We start from the raw sequence: 25,354 nt of genomic DNA on the forward strand, positions 1-25,354 counted from the left end.
TGGGCAGTGACTCTTTGGAAACAATTTGTAAGTTTGCAAACAAAAACAAAACGTTTCTTTGCTGACAATGACATTTTAAGAATTAGTATAAGCCAAACTGACCAACTATTTGAAAGAATGAAAACAAAAAGTAAACCGCAACAAATAGAAGTTGTGAAAATTAAATCTTGAAAAAAAAAATTCTAAACAAAAAAATAATCCATTATTAAATATACGTTAGTAAATATGATACGCATAATAGAAACATAATCAATATTGGTCATAAATCATAATAGTTTTTGTCAAACGTCCGCTTAAATGGTAAAACGCCATATAGCTATTAATTCCTAGATATTTGCTCAAATAAACGGACAAACATTTTTTATTAAAGTAAAATGAGTAAGAATATTTTTTTTAATACTTTTTTTTTTTAATTTTTATCTTTCTATTGTGTTTATATTTTTTACATTTCTTCTTCATTTTTCAAGCAATCCAGTAGTATTTAGAGGTCTATGATTTCAAAAAAAAAACATAATAAACTTGGTTGTCAACATGTTTTTTACGTTTTTTAGCCAACATTCACCTTTTTATCATTATTTATCACGGCATATTCAGAAATCCTTCACACTAACATATTCATAATACTTTCTCTTTCCAACTGTTATAATTTTTATTATTGATACATTAAATCTTTTTTTTTTTCGCCTTTAAATGACTTAATTGATATAAACTGAAATGATATTCATGAATAATGATACTAAACATATATGTAGCAAACAAACATGTATCTTGTAAATCTCAATCTAAACAAATTTTTTATTTGAAAATTAAAAAAAATTGTAAACTTTATGAAAACTTTTTAAAAATATTTTCAATAAAAAGTTATAAAAATTCATAAAAGTTATAAAAGTTCAAAAAAAGTCAAAAAAAAGTCATAAAAACTTTGTTATCGCGAATTTAATGATGATAATTACAATACTAGTTGTTGATGATAAATTAATGATGATAATTATAATACTAGTTGTTGATGATAAATATAAACGATTTTTTCTTTTAAACGAGAGTATGTGAGTAAAGCCTATTGTCATTTATTTTTTATCACATTTGTTCTTTTAATATTTAAGAACTAATAAACTCAATAAAGTCGTTAAACTTGTTAACTCATTAGTACCATAGTATATATATATATATATATATATTTATATATATATATATATATATATATATATATATATATATATATATATATATATATATATATATATATATATATATATATATTTTTGGGGGGCTTTTTTGTTCCCAAGCTCCAATCATCGCAATTTTTTGCAAAGCATCCTTATTTGACTTAAGTATAAACATATAAATGTTTGGAGTTTGCTCAATGTCTAGAAGTTTGCTATCTCAAAGACCAAAAATGCTTAAGGCACCCCTATATATATATATATATATATATATATATATATATATATATATATATATATATATATATATATATATATATATATATATATATATATATATATATATATATATATATATATATATATATATATATATATATATATATATATATATATATATAAAAATTAGTAGAAAATCATTAACAAATTGTTTTATTTTACTCAGTGTTTTATCAATCAAGACTTATCAGAAATGTATTTAGTATGCAAAAATATTACTAGTGCAACAAATACTGTGTACATTTAAAATAGTATCTATACGCTTAAGTACTAACTCAACTTAGTGACGTCTGATACGGTCATGACAAATTTTTAAAATAAGTTAAATGGGCGGTAGAGGGAATAGTAAGATATAACTGCCATTGTCCCGGTTTTTACGAAGTAGGGCGCAACGCTAAACCACTTAAAAGCAGAAATTTTTATTGCGATTTCCTAAGGAAAAAAATTCGGGACAATAACAACTATTTAGTAGGAATGAATTATCTGGTTATAGTTTTTTCATTAAAAAAAACACTAAGTTACACAACACATTATTAATTACACAAAAAAGTAATAACTAAATTTACGGTAATAAACTGCTTGCTCGTCTAATCGACATGTTTTACTTAAGAGACATTACTTTGGATTTTAATATTACTTTTTTTTAGTTTTGCGTAGTGAAACTATAATTTTAATCAAAGTTCTGAGTTTTTGATGATTTCGCATTTTTTGATAGGTTGTTGATAATAAAATATGTTTAGGTTTTCAAATTAAAACAACAACAAAAGATATTATATGGTTTAAGAAAAAATACATGATCATTTTTTTATATATACTACTTCCATTTTTTTTTTTTTTTTTAAGTAAGAAAAGCCAATTTAAAAAACAGTTTTAAAGTCTAGTCTACAATAAAATTTAAAATTAACAAAGAAAAATAAATAAATATATAAACTTTTTACTTTTTAAATTAGGAATCTATCAAAAAAATCTAATAAAATAACCAAACAATAATTTGTTTATAAGATCAAGAACGATTTAATGCCAGCGTTATTTGCTGTAGGTTTAACAACTATAACAAAATCTATTTACTGGAGTCAGAACTAAACTTGGCTCCGAATTGTCTACGCTTATATAAAAATGGATCTTCTTATCACCTCAATAAAGCAGGCTTACAAACATAGATTGACATGCTTTCCCTGCCAGGGATCAAGACTGTTTATCAACTTTTTTTTAAACTTAAAAAGTAGACATTTTAAATGAGTTAAATATTATAATACTAAAAACACAAACTTTTAATAAGTTGGTAAGATTCTTACGCCACACTTAAAAGATCTACTTCACTGATTGAAGTATAACTTATAAATTTAATAATTATAAACAATATTTGTAATTTATGATAATACAGTATAATTGTGTTGTTTTTATTCACGGCTTTTAACTAGAATATATAAATATTCACATAATATTTTAATTATACAATTTATGTAAGGGTATTGTTGGTAAAAAATATTTTTGTTTCTTTTACTACTGTTTGAAATTTTTATTGATTAATTATAATTTAAAGAATGCGAAAAAAATAAAGATAAATTTTTATAAAAGAAAAGTTTATTGCGCAACCTCAAGCAGTTAAAATTATATGCTGTTGGCTGCCGACTACAATATATCTTAATTTTCCGTGGGTAGATATGTCAATTATTTGTTTTTTTAACTTTATCTTACTAATTTTTATTTTTTACCAAAACTTTAATAAAATTAAAACGTTAATTAGTAGAGACTAACGTTGCTTGATTGTATATGTTTTTATACTTATATGTGTCACGGTGTTAAAGTAATCATTAGTTTTTGTTGTTGTTAGTTTTGAAAGGATCTAGTATATTTTTTGTTTGCTTACGTCAGATGTAGATCGTATCAAATTTTAATAATATTGAAAGTTCTCATTTAATTTTTATTTTTTAGGGCGCGCAGAAACTTTTCTGTTTACGCCCCAGAAAAGGGAAATAAAACTTTTGATGTACTAATTAGTTAATAAAGTAGCTTGTTGAATATACTTACTATATCAAGACTACTACAAAGCTGTCTATAAATATCTAACAGGAGCAGATCCATTAAGCCCCCCCCCCCCCCTTTTCCGCCCTCTTAAATGTTTTAGAAAGAATTTTTTTTGTAAACTTACATATTTAACACAGCATGTTGTTTGAAAACGGAAGTTACATAGGAAGGTTGTTTAGAAATTATATGAATAAAGTTGTGTGGTGCAAATTTTAAACCGGACTGTCAAGAAAACATTTACCTACTATTACCAGCTATTTCAAAAAAATTTGATTTTTAGCTAGATGGTCTAGTTCCTTTTCTATATAGTTCCCTTTGCTAGATAGTCTTGATCCACCAAATCAAAAAAGCCTAAAAGTAGCACCCTCTAAGTTAATGGTCTAGATCCGCACCTGTTATCTACTACATAGCTGATAATGAGGTATAACCAGTTTTAGAGTTTATACAATTTTCATGAAAATATGCAAATGTGTAATAATCTGTTTTTGTTATAAATTAATCATAATTAATCATAATTGTACTAATAATAACTCATTTTAATAATACCTTTTTGTAAAAAAGCAAAACAAAATAAGATTAAAAACTATAATACTTTTGGTTTTTACAATAACTTTTGAACATTTTATTCTACTTGGCATGTGGATATCGTTTGTTTGTTTTTTTAATTTTGATTTTTTTTTTAAATATATAATAAAACAATAATTTGAATAAATTGAAAAAGGGGCAGGTACAAGAAATTTTGAGGGTAAATAAGAAAAAATTTCACCCTCCGCCCTTTTTATAAGTTTCAAACCCCTTTTTGGCGGGATTGAGTGTGTTTTATAAAAATGTTTCAATAAATTTTTAAAAAACATCACTTTTAAAATCGCTAATATATTAATAATAATAAGTTACCACAGCTTTTGTATTGTTAGACAAAAAGTTGAAGTTTCTTCAAAAAGATCATTTAGTTACTAGCTCTTAAAAAAAAAAAGCAAATCCCAGCTAGTTCAAATAAATTATAGTTGATTTTTTTCTAAAAAACGAAGCTATATATTGTCCACAACTACGCTGCAAGAGGAATAGTTTTAGACGACATTGGAGCAATTTAGGAAATATAATGAAAAGACCAGAAACGTTTCTTAAAATTTCATTTTTTTATTGAGTCATTATAAATATAATTAAGTAGTTATAGTAATTAATAATTAATTACATAATTAAGTAGTTAAATTTAAACAACTGTTGAACTAATACCAATAAAATAATTATTTTCTGAAAGATCTCAAACCATTAAATAGTATTCAGGTGTACTACATTCGAACAAACTGAAATGAAAAAGCTATCCAATCATGTATCAATCTTATAAATACAAAAATATTAGGTTTAAAAAATAACATAGTAAAGAGTGTGAACGTAAAATGGAATAAAGTTTGAATAAAAGTTTTCTGTAACCCAATTGAAAAAACTAGAGTTTATAACATTTAACCAAGTTTGAATGTGGAAATAGAATACTTGGTAGAAAAGTTATCATTTTTTTATTATTTCTAAGCATTTTTATTTTGTAGGCCAATGTATTTTTGGAGAATCCATTTACACCGGCAGCTTCGTTTAGTTTCATTGTTTTATTAAAAACATGTTTTACTGCAATTTTTAAATTTTTCACGTTTATATATCTTTCACATTTCTTTTTATAGTTGCGCACTACTTTCAAACTTTGTTTAATTTTTTAATTTTTAACAACATAATTTACCAATAAGATTGTTAAGAGACGTGTACGTCCCAATAAGATTGTTAAGAGACGAGTACGTCCCGATGTGCCCCATGAAAATTGTCCACGGCTACCTCACCCTTGATTTCAGAATATACTCCGCAAAATTTTTGTGAAAATATTATGTCTTGTAATGAAACTTTTTGTTTATATTGTAGGACATATTCCTTTCACTAAAAAATATAAAAAATAAATTCCTTGGAGAAGTAATTACCTCAGTAAATCCTTACGTTTAAAAATTAAAGTATTTTAAACTATCAAAAATCATAATCGTTTGTAAAAAAGCTAATCATTTTCCTGACAAAAATCCTGTGACGGTTACGTGCGATTAATTACTTACGATTAATATATTTAACCTGGTTGAAAAGTTAGTGTATTTTAAAATTTTTACATTGTCCTTTATTTTAATGTTTTCAAATCAATCAAAATTTGTTTCTTGTAATGCTTTAATAATAGTATATTGTAATAGTAAATTTGTTGCAAGTAAATTTTTAGTGAAAGTAGTAATTTTGAAATTTAACCAGTTTGCTTTTAATAGGCGAAGCTCATTTAATAAAGCCTTTGATTCGGCAATAATAAGTAAGCCTAATAAAGGCTTTGGTAAAGAATTCGGTAAGTTTATTATACAAAAGTTACTAAAGCATATGATGTGGTTTTTCCAAACAATAGTACAAGAACACTAAAATTCATGCAATAATTTTTAAAGACACTAAAGATTAGAAAGTATAAACTTTAGGCTTTATAACAAGCAAAAGTTTTATTATCGAACCTTGTGTTTATTTCGGTACCAAATAGTCTTGCAAAGAAACAGTGATAATCAATTTAAAACAATTTAAAATGGATACAGAAGAAGTAATAGCTCTTTTTTTGCAATAAATGCAATTCTTGGCTTTTCTATGTAACATTTATTTTGTGCGCAATTTTTAGGCTTGTTCATTGCATATTTGAATGTATTGATCAACAACATTTTTAAGTAAAGAGACAGCATCTTTTATTGCCTGAATAATATTTAAACCAATAAAAAAATATAATTTCTTCCCAGTGGCATTGGACATCCTAACACGTCTTACAGACGCCCATTTCACGTCCGTTGTCCATTCGGACGTCTTAGGACGTCCAATACCTATTGGGCGTTGGAAGTACTAAGACAACCGCGTAGTTAAAAGAGCTATATAAAAAACATTTCTTGTTATACACAATGCGGCAATAAAATCAAAACTTAATAATAACTTCAGGCGAAAAGAAGCAGCAGTAGAGGTACTCAGGTCATTTTGTGATGTATATGTAACAATGCAACATGAATTTAATGCATTGAAAAATTATTTTAAGCAATTTGAAGAGCCGCTTAACCTCTCTTTGACAGTCCGAAGTTGACAAAAAACCTTTTAACAAATAATTTAAAGGATCTGATTGAAAAAGCTACAAAATTTTTTTCAACTACAAAATTTAATACTATTTACTTATTTATGCAAAGATATCTAAAAAGAATTTTCTTCAAGCATAATATAAAGAAGAAGAAAGATAATTTATACGAGAAAAAAAAAGGATACAATATAGGGTAGATGAGGGTAATATGAGTACCTTGGTAATATGAGCATACATACTTAAAGATTTCTTAGATGTAAGCAGCGAAATTAAAGTTGCTTTGTATTTTTTGAATCGACTTTATGTGGTAATACCAGGAATTAGTACAATTAGCGTAATCATATGCAGTAATTAACGGCTATCATCTAATAAAAACGCTATTAAATATTTTGCTTTGTTAAAATAATACATCACGCATGAATAAATCTGTGGCGCGAAATTTTGGTGCTAAAATAAAGATAAAAAATTTTTCATAAAGAAAAATATGTTAGCTAAAAGTCCAATCCATTTTTGTTTGAAGAAAAATGCATAGAAACATTTAGTTTTGACTGTATTTAAAGATGCCATTTTTGTGTAATATGAGCATGCTCAAATTAACCAGTATTTTTCATTGAAATTACCAAGTTAAAGTCCTAAAATAGCAGTGGTTTTAATTGCTTTCTGAATAAAAAACAAAACGTAGTAAAAAATTTTAATATTTTAATATTACTAAAGATTTTTCTGTAATTTAAATTCAAAAAATTTGAGTTTTTATTATTAAAAGGTTTGAGTTAATAAAATTGAAAAAATAACGAACTGATTATTTTTACAGAAAACATAGCACAAACATAGCACAAACATAGCAGTTGTGTTTCAATTAAAAGTGGCTTAAAATTTAATCTTTTAATGATAAGATTTGTTAACAATGAATCATTATATTCTAAAAATTAGTTCTAACTGTTAGGTTGGTATTTTTTTACTTAATTAATGTTATTTTTTTGAGCTATTTTAAAATGCTCATATTACCAAAAGGTCTGGGTAATACAAGCACTTTTGCTACTATTTTAAAACCTTTGTGTTTTTTAAAAAAAATTTTGGGTGCACAAATATCTAAGTGGATCATGAGTAGGGATCCCTAAAAATTTTTCATTTGCAAAATTGTGGATCCAGCATAATTATTTTTGAAAACATTTTAATTTTCGCCTAAGGTGCTCATATTACCCTAGCTTACCCTAATCATTTTAGTTAAGCATAAAAATTTCTAATGCCACTCTTAGCTTTAAAAACTAATCATTTGTTCATAGTTACACAAATATACATTTTTATTCTTGTTATGCAAAAATAAACTGTTACTTTGTGATTTACCGACTGATTTCCATGTAATAAATTTTTAATAATTTACTCTATCATGTTTTAGGTTTCGAAGAATGTATTCGAAATGGGGATCTCATTGAATTAAAAAAGTTGTTGCAAACTAATGTAAATGCATTGAACGTGGCCTCTGGAGACCTCTTGAACACACCATTACACACTGCAGCAAGAAAAGGATATTTTGAAGCAGTTCGTTTACTATTAGACGCTGGTAATTTCTTATAATTTTAAAACATATAAGTTAAAATTAGTTAAAATTTCATGTTTCGATGTAAGATTATTTTATCAATATTTTCACGTTTGTTATCGCACAATTCTGTAGTTTTTTGCAAGAAACACAACGAGAATTTTATTTCATTTAATTTACATTTAGTATAATTTATTTAACTTTCACTTAACCTTTTTGTTTTTTACAAAATCAATCAATGATTTATATTAAGGTGAATTTCCACTCATCCGTTTTTCTACGGGAACGGGAAAGGGTATGGAAAAATAACCACGTGAGCATGCGCAGGTAAAAAGATAAAAGATAAAAGTTTTTATTTGTCTTTAGGCAAATAAAAACTTTTATCACGCATGCTCGCGTGACTATTTTTTCATTTTGTTTCCCATTACCGTTGAAAAACGGATGAGTGGAAACTCGCCTTTAAACTAAAAACCTCAACTATACCTATTAAAAACCGTATAAACATATTAAAATTAATTACTAATTAAAAGCTATCCTAGTCGCAAAATGCATAATCGTCACTAACTGTTTTTAGAGTTTACCTCCATATAATAAACGTCTTCACAGTTTATTATATGGAGGAAAACTTGAAAAACAGCGCGCGTATTTAATAGTACGTCGTGGTTCTTCATGCGCAGAATCGCATAAAAACAAGTAAATATGCTATAAATTAAGATAGTAACCTTCAAAGAAAAGTTTACTTAGGATTTCTTTCGTTTTTTCATAAAAAAGATTTAGCTTTATTTAAAATTATTTTAACGATTATAAGTCTAATATCTGTTTCTATGTTTTTGTTATATAATATTTGTAATACTATATAACAAAATTATATAATTATTTGTAATATTGAGAAATAAAAATGAGTTTTGGGGGGAAAAAAAATCAAAATGGATATATATTATTATGAGGCATCTTACAGGATAAGGGACCAAGTCTTAGAAATGGAGTTATTAGCACTACTGTATAATAGAAAGAAAAATGATCAAAAAGAAAAAAAATTTAACTTAATATCTTTATTTTTGACCAAGTTATAGCTGTTTGTGCAAGACAACGACCGGAATAGCAGTTTTAAGAAAATTAAAGTTGAAAGTTCGCATAATTTAAAAATGTTATAAATTCAGTTTGATGTAGAAGTTAGTTAGTGGTTATTTTCTGTTTTTAAATGCATAGTACAATTTAGATTACAGGTACAAATTTTCACATTAAATAAATTTCAGTAACTCTTTAATAATAAAAAAATAGAAACATAACTGAAAAATCAAAAAGGTACCAACTCTTAACTAAATACAAAATTTTGTGTCTGGTTTTCGTTTGGGGCAAACTGGAACTGTTTTTAGCATTTTATTTATATGTGCAACTTGTTTGCAGTAAGAACATGTGGACAGCTTTCTTTTAACCGGAGGAAAACCCATCGAAAAATTTAGATTGCAAGCCGTTTCTTGAACTGTTTTGTGAACATTTGCTACTCTGACCTAGAAATAAAAAATAATTTAAGATAATTAGTGATGTTTTCATTGTTCAAAACCTAAATATTAAGTTAAATATATCCGTATTTTAATTCTCGTAATGATGGTAGGTTAAAAAAATAAAAAACCTGGGCAAACGTTATCCTGTCAACTTGTGGCTTTGGACAAATTATATCTTTCCCGCGTTCTGGGACAAAAATTCGGATAATATTGTAGAGATACCATTGTCTTTCTGGTGAGAGAATTTTAGATTGTAATATTTATGGCGTGGTAATTTTTGAGATGAGTTGGTGTTGCCATATTTGGAATTCTACCTCCGCACTGTCCGAATCAATCTTACAAGTAATCATTCCAGTTTTATCAAATTGAAATGTGAAAGAGTGCAATTGCCTAATATTAGGAATCGTTTTAAAATTAGGTGAAAGCTGTTCTTGCCAATCATATGTTGGAACAAAAATTGAACCATTCTCGAACAACAATGTCATTTTAAATCGTCAGTTCATCCTGTGAAGTTGACGTGAAAGGTGCATTTTTTCTAATTGGTTCTTCGTGCAAAGTCGAGGTTAAAGGTTGATTCTCATCTATCGCCGCTTCATCGTCGCTAGATGCTTGGTTATCAGATGAATCAGACATTAAAAAATTATCATCGAAACCATTTTCATCTTTATATTCAAAGAATTCGTGCAGGGCATCAATATTAAACAAGTCATTAAAATTAAAATTAAAGTTTAATTTTATCTGAACTTTTTTCTACATCTAACGTGAGTCGGCTCTTATCGTTGATTTGAAATACTAGCAGAAATTTCGCAACAAATATTTGTTTATTTGTTATAATTTAATTGGTGTGTATAAACATGCACTTCTATTTAAATACAATAATAATTATTGTTGGTACTACAATTAAAAACATAACAAAAAATTTAATAAAATATTTGGTCACCATACTCGGTTTAAAGGGTTAATAAATAACATACAAATAAGTTATATTCTGTCATGCACTTCTATTTAAATACAAAAAAACCTAAATACATAGTTACATTTACGAATTAAGCGGGCTTATTAGGTCAGCATTTGAAATCAATTTGTTTCTAAAGTAACACCTGTTAAAAGGAATTCAATTAAGAAAAGCATTTTTAAAATTATTTTTTTATTTAATCTAATAATTGTTATATCATTCAATAATAATTATTGTTGGTACTACAATTAAAAACATAACAAAAAATTTAATAAAATATTTGGTCACCATACTCGGTTTAAAGCGTTGATAAATAACATACAAATAAGTTATATTCTCAATAACTTCTTAGGATTTTCAACGATTATTGATCAAAAATAAAAAGTATTATATACCGGCACGCTAAAACGTTAATAACACAGCATAAAAAAATAATTAACAAGGAGTTCTTTACTTCAAGAGGAGAGAACATTATCAAAACAGTTCTGATGAAGAGTTGGTACCATTTCCACATTAAAAAAAAATTCTTATTTGCAACTACCAAAAAAAGTTTTTCACAAAAAAACCTCTAGTATGTATTGTAATATGATAACACTATAAAAAAAACAATAATCTCGTTTTTTGAATCTTTTTGACCTGACTAACTATTATGTCAAATATCTCTAGAAAACTAACTAGAAACTAAGACTTGGTACCTTTTCCTGTGAGGCGCCTCATATATATATATATATATATATATATATATATATATATATATATATATATATATATATATATATATATATATATATATATATATATATATATATATATATATATATATATATATACAATATATATATATATATATATATATATATATATATATATATATATATATATATATATATATATATATATATATATCTACAACTACATATAAAATATATCTACAACTACAACTACATATAAAATATATCTACAACTACATATAAAATATATATATATATATATATATATATATATATATATATATATATATATATCTACAACTACATATATCTGTGTATTTAATAATATAATAATTTAATAATTTAATAACAAATATATCTGTGCATTTACTTTTTTTCACGCGATTCTGCGCAAAAGGAACCATGACGCGTGATTAAATTTGCGCGCGCACAAAATTATCGAAACTGTGAAGAGGTCTATTACAATTTCTTAAACTTTCTGTAGTTGTATTTTTAGTTAAAGTAGCATTGCTTTTTTATAGGTGCTGAGGCAACAGTTAAAAATAAAAAAGGACTATATCCAACTCATATAGCTGCAACATACGGACGTTTGCAGTGTTTGAAAACTTTGTTAGAAAAAGAGCCAAAATTGATAAATACTTTAGATAAAAGTGGAAACAGTTTACTGCATATTGCAGCGTCTAAAGATCATTTTGATATCGTACAATATCTTGTAAAGTAAAAACATTGATGTCAAAATAAAAAATAAAGATGGAAACTATGCATGCCACAATGCTGCTATATGGAAGCGAGAAGATATACTCAAGTATCTTGTTAATTTAAATGAAACTCCAATTAATGACTCAAACAACAAGGGTGAAACTTTGCTTCATATTGCATCATCAAAAGGTTGTTTGTTAATGGTTCAATTTCTATTGTATAAAGGTGCGTCCGCATCTCTTAAAAATCGAAATGGAAAAACAGCAGTTCAAGAAGCTGCAAATAATGAAGTTCAAAATTGTTTTCTGTATTTCAATCGCTATTTATCAATAAGAAAATGGTAAGTAAGTATAATTTAACAACGGGTATTTGAGTTTAGACTAAATATTTTTAAAAACCACACTTCAAAACTAGATTCTTAACTTTTTTTTTGAGAATAAAACTTAAGGGAATTATAGCATTAAAGTAAGTATTACCGCAAAGTTTTAAGAATTAGTACTTTAGGAAATCCCATAGTTGAACTCTCGTAAATTTTCATAGCAGTTAACTAACAACAAGTTGTTAAAATAGAAAGCCTCGTTTATATTGTTGCAGGAATTTGGAACTTAGGGGAAGACGAGGCTACATGGCGAAGGTATTGAAAGCCCTGAGTTATTGCAAAACTATTAGTCATTATGCAATAATACTTTGTCAGTATGTTTATGTTATTACAATAATTTATTGCTTGCACGAATTTTCAGTTTGCAAGTAGATAAATAGAAAGTAGAAAAAATAAAAATTAGAATAAAAAGTTGATAAACTAGTCATATTTTCTAGCGCAAGATGACTTATTATGTAATTTCTGCCTCCAATTTTATAAAACTTTAAAAACTACTAACTATTCTAAATAAAGTAACACAAAATAAATACAAGTCACAAAAAAATATTTCTAAAAGAGCCCGAAGGACACCATTCATTATAAATAACCAAAACTGAGGTTGTTTTTTTTAAGCGCTAAAATTGCGTTAACCGCATTTATAAAAACCAATTGGTGTTTTAAAATACAAGATATAAATACATTTCGCCCATTTTCAAGTTTTTTTGTTGAGTTGTTAAATGAAAAGCCATCTTGCCCCGTTTTCCCCTATTATTGTTTTGAATATTTCTGTAATTTAGGTAATAAAATTTAGTATAACAAACACATGTGATTTCTAATCTCCTTATTATATAAAATAAAATGTTTTTTGGCCCACAATTTTTATTGAGAAACTATTGGTGTAGGTTGTTTGCACTAATATATTTAATTTTTATTCAACTAAAGTTTGAAATGCGACGATACTGTTGCTGCTATATTAGCCAAAAGAAGGTATGAAAATGAAAACACTACATTACACATTGTATCCATGTTTGAAAACAATCAGAAAGAAATTCGACAATTAGTTCGAAGTGGTTCCGATGTCAATGCACTAAACTTGTTCAATCAAAGTCCTCTTCATTTGGCTATTATTTCAACTCATATTTCTAATGCGGAAATGTTAGTGTGTGTTGGGGCAAATGTTAACGAAAGAGATAAAGAAAACGGAAAAACTTTGCTGCATTTAATTGCCGAACATAACATTGTAAAATGTTTACCCTTATTTCTAAAATCTAAAGTATCTTTTTAACCAAGTTGATAAAAATGGCGAAACCCCTTTAATGTACGCAGCTAAGTACTGCTCACGTGACGTTCTTCTATTTTTATTAAAAAATAATGCAGATCCAATGATTGAAGATATTAAACAGAACAATGTTTTGCATCATGCAAACATGAATGTGATCATTCTTGATGATATATTAAAATATTGTCCGAGACTTATTGATAATCCAGATGCTTCTGGAAACACAATTTTAATGAACGCTGTAGCTGATAACAATGTCAAAGCGATATGTTTATTAATCAGCCATGGTGCTGATCGCTATAAAAAAAATACTTCTGGAAAAAGTGCATACGCTCTGGCCATCAACTCAAAAAATAATGATGTTATATTAGCTATTGAAAATAACTAGAAACCTGTATTTTAATCTTATGATTGTATTTTTTTAAATTTTGCTTCATTTATTTAAGTGTTTATATCTTTTTACTTTTTATTTTATTTTGATTTCAGAATATTTAAAGTTACTTTGTTAATGCATATTTTAAACAAAGTTTGTGTACTTTATAGCTGTTACTGTCCTGGCTTTTACGTAGGAAAGCACAACACTTAAACTATTTAAAACTAAAGTTTTCATCGCGTTCTTCTACGGAAAACCGGGACAATGACAACCATAGCGTTATTTATGCACACGCCTAATGTATTTGTGTGTGCATTCATTTATGTATAGGTGTTTTCTCGCATTTATGTATATGTTTACTTGCACATTTATGTATATGTGTACCTGCGCAAACAGTTTTTATAGTTTAAATTAAAGTTATTTTTATACTACTTTTTTTTTTAAGTTTTATTTTTTAATGGTATTGTTTTGGGTTATACTGTAATAGTATATAACTATATGTTATTATACATTAATAAAAAATTACTAATAACATAAAATGCCGATTTTTTCGCAACAAAAATTTACTTATAACTTAATTTCTTGAGCTTTAAAAGAAGTAGCAAAACTTGGATGTTAAAGAGTGGCTAAATATAATCATAAAATACGGAAAAAAACAAAAAAACAAGCTCCGTCATTTATGTACATTTTAATAACATTTAAACTAAGAATTTGAACTTTTCATTTATTCTAACATACATACTTATTTTACTTAATTTAACGAAAACATATATTAAAAATACTCTTCTATAGAAATTCTTAAACAAGAAATTTAATCAAATCGGGACTAGACACCTCCTTATCCTAGCTTAGGGGGAGGAGAAGCAGAATAAGAAATTCCGAAAAAACGACTGGTGAAAATGCAATGTTAGCTAGATTATTATTCAGTTTGTATTTATTTGTAATTTCAAAGTAAAGGACTGATTTATTTTATTTAAATTACTAAAAGTAAAATACCTTGATTATTATTATTTCAGCTTTTTTAAAGATTTTTTTGTAATAAAATTAATATCAATAAATAGACAGAATGAGGCAGGATGCCATTACGTTACCTTTTTGTAAACTATAAATCATACTGGCACCTTTTTTTTTAATAAAACAACGATTTGACGGAATAGTCTTTTTAATTGACTATCGCGGTACTTTCTGCACTCCACAACCAATTGTGAATATAAGACTATAACTTATATACTTGAAAAAATAAATAGATTGACTCTCATACTCGTAAATAATAACAAATAAACATAAAAGTAAATATTACTAATCTTTGTTAATCCAAAAATGGTTACAATCATATTACAGTAGTTTACAAACAAAAAAAACTAAAAAGCTAAAAAAACTCTACAGAGTAATAACTTTTTTACGACAATGCAAGAATATTATAACCGACTTTATAGTGGCTCAACCCCATTAACACTAAATCCTTTAAAAGTTAAAATAATTTCTCTAAACTAGGTTTAGGGGAGGTAGATTAAATTTAAAAAAATCCCAATTTTTATTCAATACTTTATTTTAAAAACAAACAAACATGTATTTTCTTATAGTTTCCAAGTATCAGCTTTCTGCAATCAAATAAGAAAGTAAAGTCATTTACAATCTTAATTAAAGCGATAAGATTTAGGTAAACTATGATCATAAAATGATCATAGTTTACCTAAATTTATGGTTTCATGAAATTTTTAAAGAAGTAGTAAACTTTTTTTCACAGGAAATATATTAAGAATATGAAAGGGAAAACGGAATGTTTTCCTCTGTATATATATTCTATAATATATATAAGATAAAAGCGGATGAGCGAGATGGCGAAAGGGTCAAAATGGCTTTTCATATAACAACTCAATATGAAAATAAAAAAAAAACCGGAAACAAAGCTGTATATATGACTTGTATTTTAAAATTTAAATAGTTAAGGTGTAGTTAAGGCGTAGTTAAAGTGCTTATCAAGATTTTACATGTTATGTAATTTAATATATAGTGGTATGTTTTCGAATCCTAAATATAGCTTCAATTTCCAGACCTGTGAAATCTTAAGTTCTTAAATGCTATTTTAAGTGAAGACTTTGCTCATTTGCGTTTTTTTAATTTTATTTAATACAACTTGAAGAAAACCAACTGAGCAAAATCCCAAAGAAGTTCAAAAATAGACTTTATAAAAGTCTTCAGTTCTAAACAATAAAAAAAAAACTAATAGTATTTTTCTAAACACAATCAGATTTAGCTTATTTTGCGATTCTTTAGGTAGAGTAGTTGGTAGTTTCTAAATTTTATTAAGTTGGAGAAAATGCATAGTAATTTTATTTAGTTATTATTATATAGTTTCTCCAACTATATAATAATAACTTAATAAAATTTAGTTATTATTATATAGTATTTTCTCCAACTATATAATAACTAAATAAAATTTATTTGTGCTATATTAAGCACAGCGTGCTTAATATAGCACGGAATATGTTAATTTCTACAGAAAAGCAAGTGTTTATTTTTACAAGCTATAATTTATAGAATAGGAGCGAATTTTGAAGGTCTTTTTGATATTTGACAAGTTTCTAGAGTGAATTTAATATCTTTTAGCAATCATTGAAAATGTTCATTTACCCCTAGACAAAAAATCGCAGCTTTTCTTTTTTCTTATCTTGATACTTAAAATAATTTTTGTAATGAAAAAATTAATACTTAAGCTGATAGTAAACTTTAGTTGTTTACCCTTTGCGTTTTGAGTTGACATTTTTAAACAATTCAAAAAATATATATATTTATTGTTTAATGGCATATTTACTTTATTATTAAAGCCTGCAAAAATTATTAAAAAGAATGTTTTACATTCTATACATTTTAATAAAAAAGGTTTCATACAGTAAAAAATTTATTTTATTTAAATTAAAAAATTAAAAATATTTTGTAAAAATTAAAAGTTAATCTCAAAATTTTAGTTTACTTTAAAAAAGTTTTAATTTGCAAATAAATAACTATCACTTTATCATCAATAAGTATCAAAGAATTTTGAAAATATAAATTTTATTTTCTAAAATAATTTAATTTTTGTAGTTTTCCTTGATACTGTGACGTCAAAGAAGGAGGGTCAAATAAATAATATTTCAACTTTTTAAAGTGTCTATGTAAATAATAGTCAAAGTTTATACTGCTTGCAGTGGCGTAACAATAGACTCGTGGGCCCCTGGACAAAAAATGTTTATGAGTCCCTAAACTTTCTTAAAATCTATATAAAACTCTATAAATTACTGAAAATTTTGTTTTAAAATTTTTGCTTCAAAACATAAGGAATTGTTCATGGAACAAATTTATTTACACGCGATTATTTATTTACAAAATTGTCGATGAAGAGTAAAGCTTCTTTGATTTTCTATTGCTATTAAAGCGAATCCAGAAAATCGATCTTGAGAAATCGTTGACCGAGTTGGTAGGTTTTAATGATTTTAAGTTTTGCGTTCACACGATGCAACTGTCACTAGAAGTGTTACAAAGAGTACACACGCAGTTGCTAATTCTGGCATTAAAACAATTAGTTTCACTTTGATTAGATGCTGCAAAATATAACGAACGGTCTCCATTTTGCACAAGTCCTTATGAAATTCTGTATGAACAAATATGAGGGTATGATTTTAAAAATTTAGTTGCAGCAAGTTCCATTTCATTATGCGACAAACTGTTGAGATAATGAAGATGCAAAAATTTGAACAAATCAGTAACCTGTTTGTGGCCCTGGAATTGTGACTTCAATTGATATATTGCTGTGTCAATAATAAGATAAAAACATCCACCTCAAACAAAAGTTCGCCATTCTTAATTCTATGATCTTGTTGTAAGTCATCATGAAATAATCTGGCATTTCTCTTCCGGATGTTTGCGAGTGTTAGTAGTGTTCCAGTTTCCTGCTAGTGCTTTTGAAGTTAAAATAATGCTCTCCCATATTTATTAACGGCACAAAGTAATTTTTCCAAAACAACAATGAATTCAAACTTTCCAATAGCATTCTGAAGTCCGATGGGATCGTCCCTCTACATCTTGTTTAGACTTTCAAAGCAAATTCGTGTACTTTTATAGATGCTAACATAACTATGTTACACTACGGACTGCATCTACTCAAGAAGCCCGCCTTGTTGGACAGTCTTTTCAACTTTAATGGCATTAGATATAACTACAGATGCTTTAGATAATAAATATTCTATAGATTTGTTATATTCAGATTTTGCTTTTTGACTCTTCTTTCGTTGTATTTTTATGATCCTTGTCTAAACGGTTTCCGGATTTCATCTGGCATAAATAATAGAAGCAGATGTATAGATGCGTGACTTTGAATGATGACGAAATAATCTAGTAACACAGTCGCGTTTAATGATTCGTTTTTTATGAGAATGATTAAAAATATCGTTTGTTATGATATTGTCAATTAATGAAGTCGTTGATTCAGTCATTCTTGTTGGTTTAGTATTAACCAAAGAAATATATATATATTTCTTTGGTTAATATTTCGATTGTCAAAACAACTTTATCATTATCATAAACGGGTAAGTTAAGCCTATTTATAATTCTGCAGGTTTTCTTTTATATAAATAAAAATGCGACAGTGTGAACCACAGTGACCGTCAGGTTTGAAGTCTCCCCACACCCAATTTTTTTTTTGCTATTAAGAAATAAAACAGTAGTTAAATTAAGTAAGGGTATTAAGAACCTCCATAGAAATGGTTAAAATAAAAATTTTACACATTTTGACTTTTGATTAAAAGGGGAGGGGCGGTATATGGGTAATATTATTGAAGCTCATATGTTTCACATAATTTGAAAAAATAAAATTTATCAAATGTCTTAACCTAATTTTACTCTATACTTGTGTATACTTATCTTATAAATGCATTAAAAAGTGTTTGAACATATATTCTCCAACAGATAACATAGCAAAAAAATTGAGGTAAAAAACAATAACAAAATATAATAAACGGATTTAATGTGAACAAATATCTAGACTAAGCTTTAGAATTACATAAGAGTATTAAATTTTATCGATACTTTATCTTACCTGCTATTAAAATACTTAAGAAGCAACACTTTATGACACTATTGTGGGTCAACAACATATTAACTTAAATTGTAAACATGTTAACTATTTATTAAATGTTGAAAATTCCACAACACTTAACTTCAATCGTTTAGCATAATCAGAGTTGTTTTGTTGTCTCCTATACTTAATCCGTGTTTTTTTATACTCATGATGAACAGATTCACCTGCTTGTTCTGAGTAAATTCCAAGTCCATTATCAGTATTGGTACTTTTTAGAAATGGTACAATATGGTTAATTGCAATATGAATTTTCCATGTTATATTTAAAGAAATATTTTCAAAATAATGATTAATATATTCCATTAAATTAGCATAAGTCGTCTTAAATTCCATAGCAGCAGATTCCATATCACCAATAATTTTTTTCCAAAGGTAGCTTGTTTTACAGCTTTAAACTTTCTTAAACATTAAATAACTGGAAATAAATCAAGTTTTCCTTGATCAGCAATATCACAAGCAAGAATGTCTAACTTGTAACTATTCCAATTAATATATGCAACTCAGGTACTAGAACTAAATTTTCTATAATTGTGTCTGGATCTTCTTCAATAAATAAAACTCTTGTATTAATTACATTTTTATAATCAGCCATCCTTGATTTTGGTTTTCCAGCTTCTACGTATTTACTGTATTGATAACCAATAGAACCAAGAGTTCTTTTTACTCCACAATCCAAAAGACTCTCTCCTTCACACCACAAACAACTATATTTTCCAGCATGGCTTGTAATGCCAAACATTGAATTTGCACACTTTAAATCGAATGCAACAGAATACTCAATATTTAGAAGATTAAGAGGATCAACTAATTTCCTAAAGATTTCCATTGTGTTCAGATATTCCTTCAACAATAGCAACAATAAAATAACGCTTCACTCCAGTATCATTAAGGTCAGGTTAGTTGCTAGTTTTATCATGCGAATTAAAAACATTCATTGTGACTTTTAAAAAACCTTGACCAGAATCCACAGCAATCCTTATAATTGAAGAAAGAGGGTTTCTTTCAGTGATTATAACATGTATAAATTCATCAATATCCTTTATATAAACCATTGATTTATTTACTATATCACCAGCTTCAAAAAATTCTTTTTCTTTACATAAAAAATATTCATTTCAGCTTTTAAAGTTTCTAATTTTTTAAATATATTTCCTTCAATACCACTTTGAAACCCAAGATTCTTTCTAAATATAGAACACATTTTTTTGGTTTTACACTGGGATGGTTTTAAACATTTTACAAGCTCCATAATTGTTCCAAAAGAAACTTGATTTAAACTTGCACAATTACTTTTTTTGTCCATAGTCCCAGCTACAATACTCAATGGTTTCTCATGAGTAGCAATTGTAAATTTTTCACCTCTAAAAATATTGCATTTTAGTTTTTAGGATATTTGAAGCAACATGTTCTGCACTTGCTGATCCCAATGCATATGCTGCATTAACTAAATTTTTTAACGCTTGAACATCCCTACAAAGGTGAATAATTACTGACTTAACAATACCACAACGTATTAAACACATCCTTTCATTTTTCTCTTCATTTAACTCAGAAGTAATAATTTTATTATCTTTTGATATTTCGAAAAGATCTGAAGTTCTTCTGATAACTTGACTTTATATAAACAAGTAAATATTTCTCAATTCAGAATAATTTACTTTTTATGGTTTAGAGCAAAACTGAATTTCAATGACCTTGTAAATTAAAAAAGACAACTTAAATTCAATATTCTATTTGGGGCGACTGAATAAGTGAGAATTTCGTAACTGCGAATCTGCATAAGTGCGACTGGCATAAGTGCGAACTGGCATAAGTGCGAACCAATTGCAAAAACTGGCATAAGTGCGAACTGGCACAAGCGCGAATTAGCATAAGTGCGCCGAAAGATTTTGCAAACATTGGCATAAGTGCAAATTGGCATAAGTAGCGATGGTTCGCACTTATGCCAATTCGCACTTATGCCAGTTCGAAATTTTGCCAATTCGCACTTATGCCAATGCTTGCAATTTTTTGGCGCACTTATGCCAGTTCGCGCTTGTGCCAGTTCGCACTTATGCCAGTTCGCACTTATGCCAATGTTTGCAAATTCTTTCGGCGCACTTATGCCAGTTCGCGCTTGTGCCAGTTCGCACTTATGCCAGTCTTTGCAACTGCTTCGCACTTATGCCAGTTCGCACTTATGAAATTCGCACTTATTCAGCCTCCTCTTCTATTTATATAAAACTATACTAACTAGTTAACTATAAATAGTATAACACATTATTTAGAAACACATTTTAAATGCTAAAATAAGCTATCTAAATAACTTTTCTTTCAAATTTATGGAGGTTCATTGAGACACAGTTCTTTATTTTTTAAGTAATTAAACGCTTAGTCATTATTATAATTTGTATCTCAGTTTAATAACTAACCTGAGAATTTTGTTTAGCCACTTATTAAGTTATTTTGTATCATTGTTTTCTAAACAATAAAGGTTTTTATAACAATTGCTACAAATAACTTTAGGATGGTTAACTAAACTCTAATTAAAGCTCTTCCAAATAAAAGTTTTTTTTTCTTCAACAGCGTTGGTTATTTTATGAGGCTTTGATGACTTTTTACCAAAGGTTTTAAAACAAACAGCACAAAAACCGCCGACAAATTAAAGTTATTTTGTTGAAAACGGCGGATAATTAATATAACTTTAAAGAATTAATTCAATTTTTTGATTTTATGCATTTTCCCACTCAACTGGAGGTTTTAAGTAATCAATTATTTATTATTCTATATGTAACTAAGCATATATAAAATAAAATCTGATGTGGGGAGATTTCAAACCTAACGGTTACTGTGCTTCACAGTGACCACCGCCGCGTTTTTTTGTTTTATGCTCTAGTAAAATAACAGCGAAACCCGGTAAAAGAAAATTTGAGGTAGAATTGAGGATCTCAGCGTAATAGTGGTCTAACCCACCTTTTTAAAATTTTCCAGATATTCACTTCCAAAAAAATATTGAGTATGTATATAATTAATGCAGCATCAAGATTTTCATTAGCTTAACATATAACAATATAGTTTCTAGCCTCAATGTTGTTTTTTCAAAAGTGACTGTACTATTTTATTTCAGTCAAGTGACGGTACTTTTTTGTCGCAGATTCAAGTTTTGGGGATCAGTATGTTAAAGAAAACGCAATACCTATATCTATATTAACAGTAGTTGATGGTATGTACTAATCATTTAAAAATAAATAGGCTAATACAAAGAATTTTTTAGTCCCTATTGTTGTGGCCTTGGACCTATTGTCTACATTGGTGTTAGGCCTAGCATTAGACTAGCTAGGGTTGTTTAATTTGTTGAGTTAGGAATTCTTTTCTTATTAGAAAATCATTTTTGTCCTAACATTTTCATTGCAGATTTAAATGTTAACTTTGTTGGAGAAGTAGGATTCTGTTGATGTAAAAGAAAAACAAATAACTGCATCAAATAATCCCGTAGGGCAAATAGTTGCACCTATAAACTAGCTGATACACGTGGAAATGTTAAAAAGATTTGCAAAACTTACTTTAAAGACACATTGCGGATCTCTTATGGACAAAAACAAATATTTTAGCAAGGAAAAAGCAGATAGTACACCTATCGAGGACCGCAGGTGTAAATTAGCTCAAAATAAAAGTAGTGATGAAGACACCGCATATCTTTAAGGGTTTATTCGTTTATTTCCAACGTACCAATACCACTATAGCCGAAAGGACAACCAGTACAGAAACTATTTTTCTCCAACTTTACGAATGTCAACAATGTACAAGAAATATGTTTTTAACTGCAATAAAAATGATCGCACCCCACTTTCAATTTTTATATTTTGACACATATTCAATACAAAGTTCAATTTACATTTTCACCATCCGCTATCATATATATGTCAAAAATGTGATCTATTTAACAATAAAATAAAGTGTCTTTTATAGGGTGTTGAAAAGAACACTGTTAGAAGGGACTTTATTATTCATCAAGAAATGGCTGTAAAGGCAAAAGAAAAAATCCAAAAGAAAAAATGAATTAAGATACACTAGATACATATACAAATCCAAACAAGAGAGTATTAGTTTTTGACAAAAAACTCTACCGATACGATAAAACTGCTATAAAAGCCAAGTTTGGACTTACAATCTTGCAGAATCCACGATGAAAACTTAAAGACAGGATTAATGTATGTACCAGACACATACCAGTTAAACGATAGTTGTGGTTAACAAAATTGTAATATAAAAATGTCTCTTATGTTACAATATATTTTGCGCACATTTTAATCTATAAAAACCATTGAACAGAAATATTTTGCACTAGGGTATAGTTTTTCCTCCTGTGACGGGGACTTTGCTGTGTTAAAAAAAAGCTAAACAAACAAAGGACCAAATATTTATTTCAGATTAAAGACCTTGTTGAAAGTTCAAAGAAGAGGGTCCCAAAATTTATTGTAATAAAAATGGAGACCCATGAATTTCTCGGTACATTCATTGGAGAGTGGGATAACAAATAGAAAAGCACACACATTTAGAAACCAAATACATTTAGAAAGTGACACATTCATGTTGCTGGACGTAACAATTCGAAATCGTGGACAGCCATCTGATACTACCAATGTTGAACTTGAGCCCTTGTACCCCAATGGTAGAAAACTCACAAAAGAAAAGCTGTGACTTTTTTGAACTAATACAATTCATACCGCCTGTCCATTATCCCTATTGTCTTGTTCTTAAAGGTGACGAGAAGGCAACTCATTTAGGTCTAACAGATGATTCTGGTGATATGAATTAGTACATCTTACATATAAAAACAAGTCACAGACAAAACATCCGTTTATTCTAACCAACTCTATTGAAAATTAAAAAGAAAATTTAAGAGGCAAAGCTGCGTAACCTGTTTGTTCTTGTAGAGCGCAGTAATATCGTGTCCTAAGTTGTTCGTAGGTATACCAGTGTATGGTTTCACTTGTCTTTATAATAAATACTTCTGATAATCATCCTTTTTCCTGTTATTTTTATAAAGATTCTTAAAGTTCTTTCCAGTTTACTAAAATGAAAAATTGTGGTGAAGACCACTTTTCCGCTGAGCCCCACATATGTGGAATTTTTGTTTTGGTCTATAAAAAACATCTTTGTTTAAACGTTTTATTTATATATATATTTTTTTTGTTTTATCTTTTACGTTACCTTGTATACATATGAGGGCGTCAGTTAGGCAAAAAGTAAGATGACGTAATAAAATACAATTCAGTAATGATAACTACTGCATTAAAAATATCGAGAGTATGCTCCATATTTCAGCCCCTTTTCTAACCAGTTCCTAACGACAACAGTCAATTTTAGTAAAACTAGGAGAGGACAAGGATACTGGAAATTAAGTTATTCTCTTTTGGAATTTGGCAAAAAATTGAAACCTTAAGGTTTCAATTTTTGCATTGGCAAAAAATTGAAATCTTAACTAAAGATTTGCAAACAAAAAAAAACTCAATTTTAAAATGGTGAGACAACTGCAAACTTTTTGTTTGGGGTGAATTACAGCACATATCCATACAGGATAGCGCGAAAAATAAAAAACACATCAAAAGAATTGAAAACGAAATCCAATGGGAGCGACAAAAAAATAACTCAGGGGCTTGGTGATAAAACCAATTATATCTTCTTCTTGCCCCTGCTATTTATATTTATATTATGATTTACGACTTGAATAGATTTATAAGGCAAGAAAAAAAAAAAAATTTAGAAAGCATCAAATAAAAACGCAATGCTCTTTTTTTGCTCCAGTTTCCAGGAGCGATTATTTGCACGAAATAAAAACTAATCAAAGAAGGAGAAAAACCTTCAAAATTTTTGTATAATTTGGAAAAAACTTAACAGCGGAACAAGTAAATTACCGAAATTCACAAGAATGACGGGATATTTATGAGTGAACCTGGTGAAATACTCAACTTCCTGGCAACATATTATGAAAAAAATTTACATTAAAACGAAGTTATGGAAAGACAGTTAAAACTATTTATTGTCACACGTCACTAAACGTTTACGTGATAATGAAAACCAATTTTTAAAAATCCGCCTAAATGACGTGAAACAAAAAAATGCCCTTTTTAAATTTGAAAACGGAAAATCTCCGGGCAACGACAGACTTTCAGCTAAATTTTACAAAATTTTTTGACATGTTTTAGAAAATGACTTTGAAGAACTTGCTTACGAAAT

General features: G+C 27.6%; 2 protein-coding genes across 2 annotated transcripts; both read left to right on the forward strand.

Moving 5' to 3' along the window:
• Positions 1-221: 221 nt before the first annotated feature.
• Positions 222-14,444, forward strand: LOC136084924 (ankyrin repeat domain-containing protein 42-like). Its single transcript, XM_065806321.1, has 4 exons — positions 222-378; positions 7,979-8,143; positions 11,832-12,349; positions 13,310-14,444. Exons 1-3 carry the CDS (start codon positions 375-377, stop codon positions 12,029-12,031), a joined length of 369 nt encoding a protein of 122 aa, XP_065662393.1. The 5' UTR covers positions 222-374; the 3' UTR covers positions 12,032-12,349; positions 13,310-14,444.
• LOC136085649 (serine/threonine-protein phosphatase 6 regulatory ankyrin repeat subunit B-like) lies at positions 12,061-14,034 on the forward strand. The gene is made up of 4 exons (XM_065806973.1): positions 12,061-12,115; positions 12,235-12,349; positions 13,310-13,526; positions 13,642-14,034. The coding sequence occupies exons 1-4, from the start codon at positions 12,061-12,063 to the stop codon at positions 14,032-14,034; spliced, it is 780 nt and encodes a 259-aa protein (XP_065663045.1).
• Positions 14,445-25,354: the final 10,910 nt, after the last annotated feature.

This window comes from Hydra vulgaris, chromosome 09 (genome assembly GCF_038396675.1).
Source record: "Hydra vulgaris chromosome 09, alternate assembly HydraT2T_AEP".
Classification (NCBI taxonomy): domain Eukaryota; kingdom Metazoa; phylum Cnidaria; class Hydrozoa; order Anthoathecata; family Hydridae; genus Hydra; species Hydra vulgaris.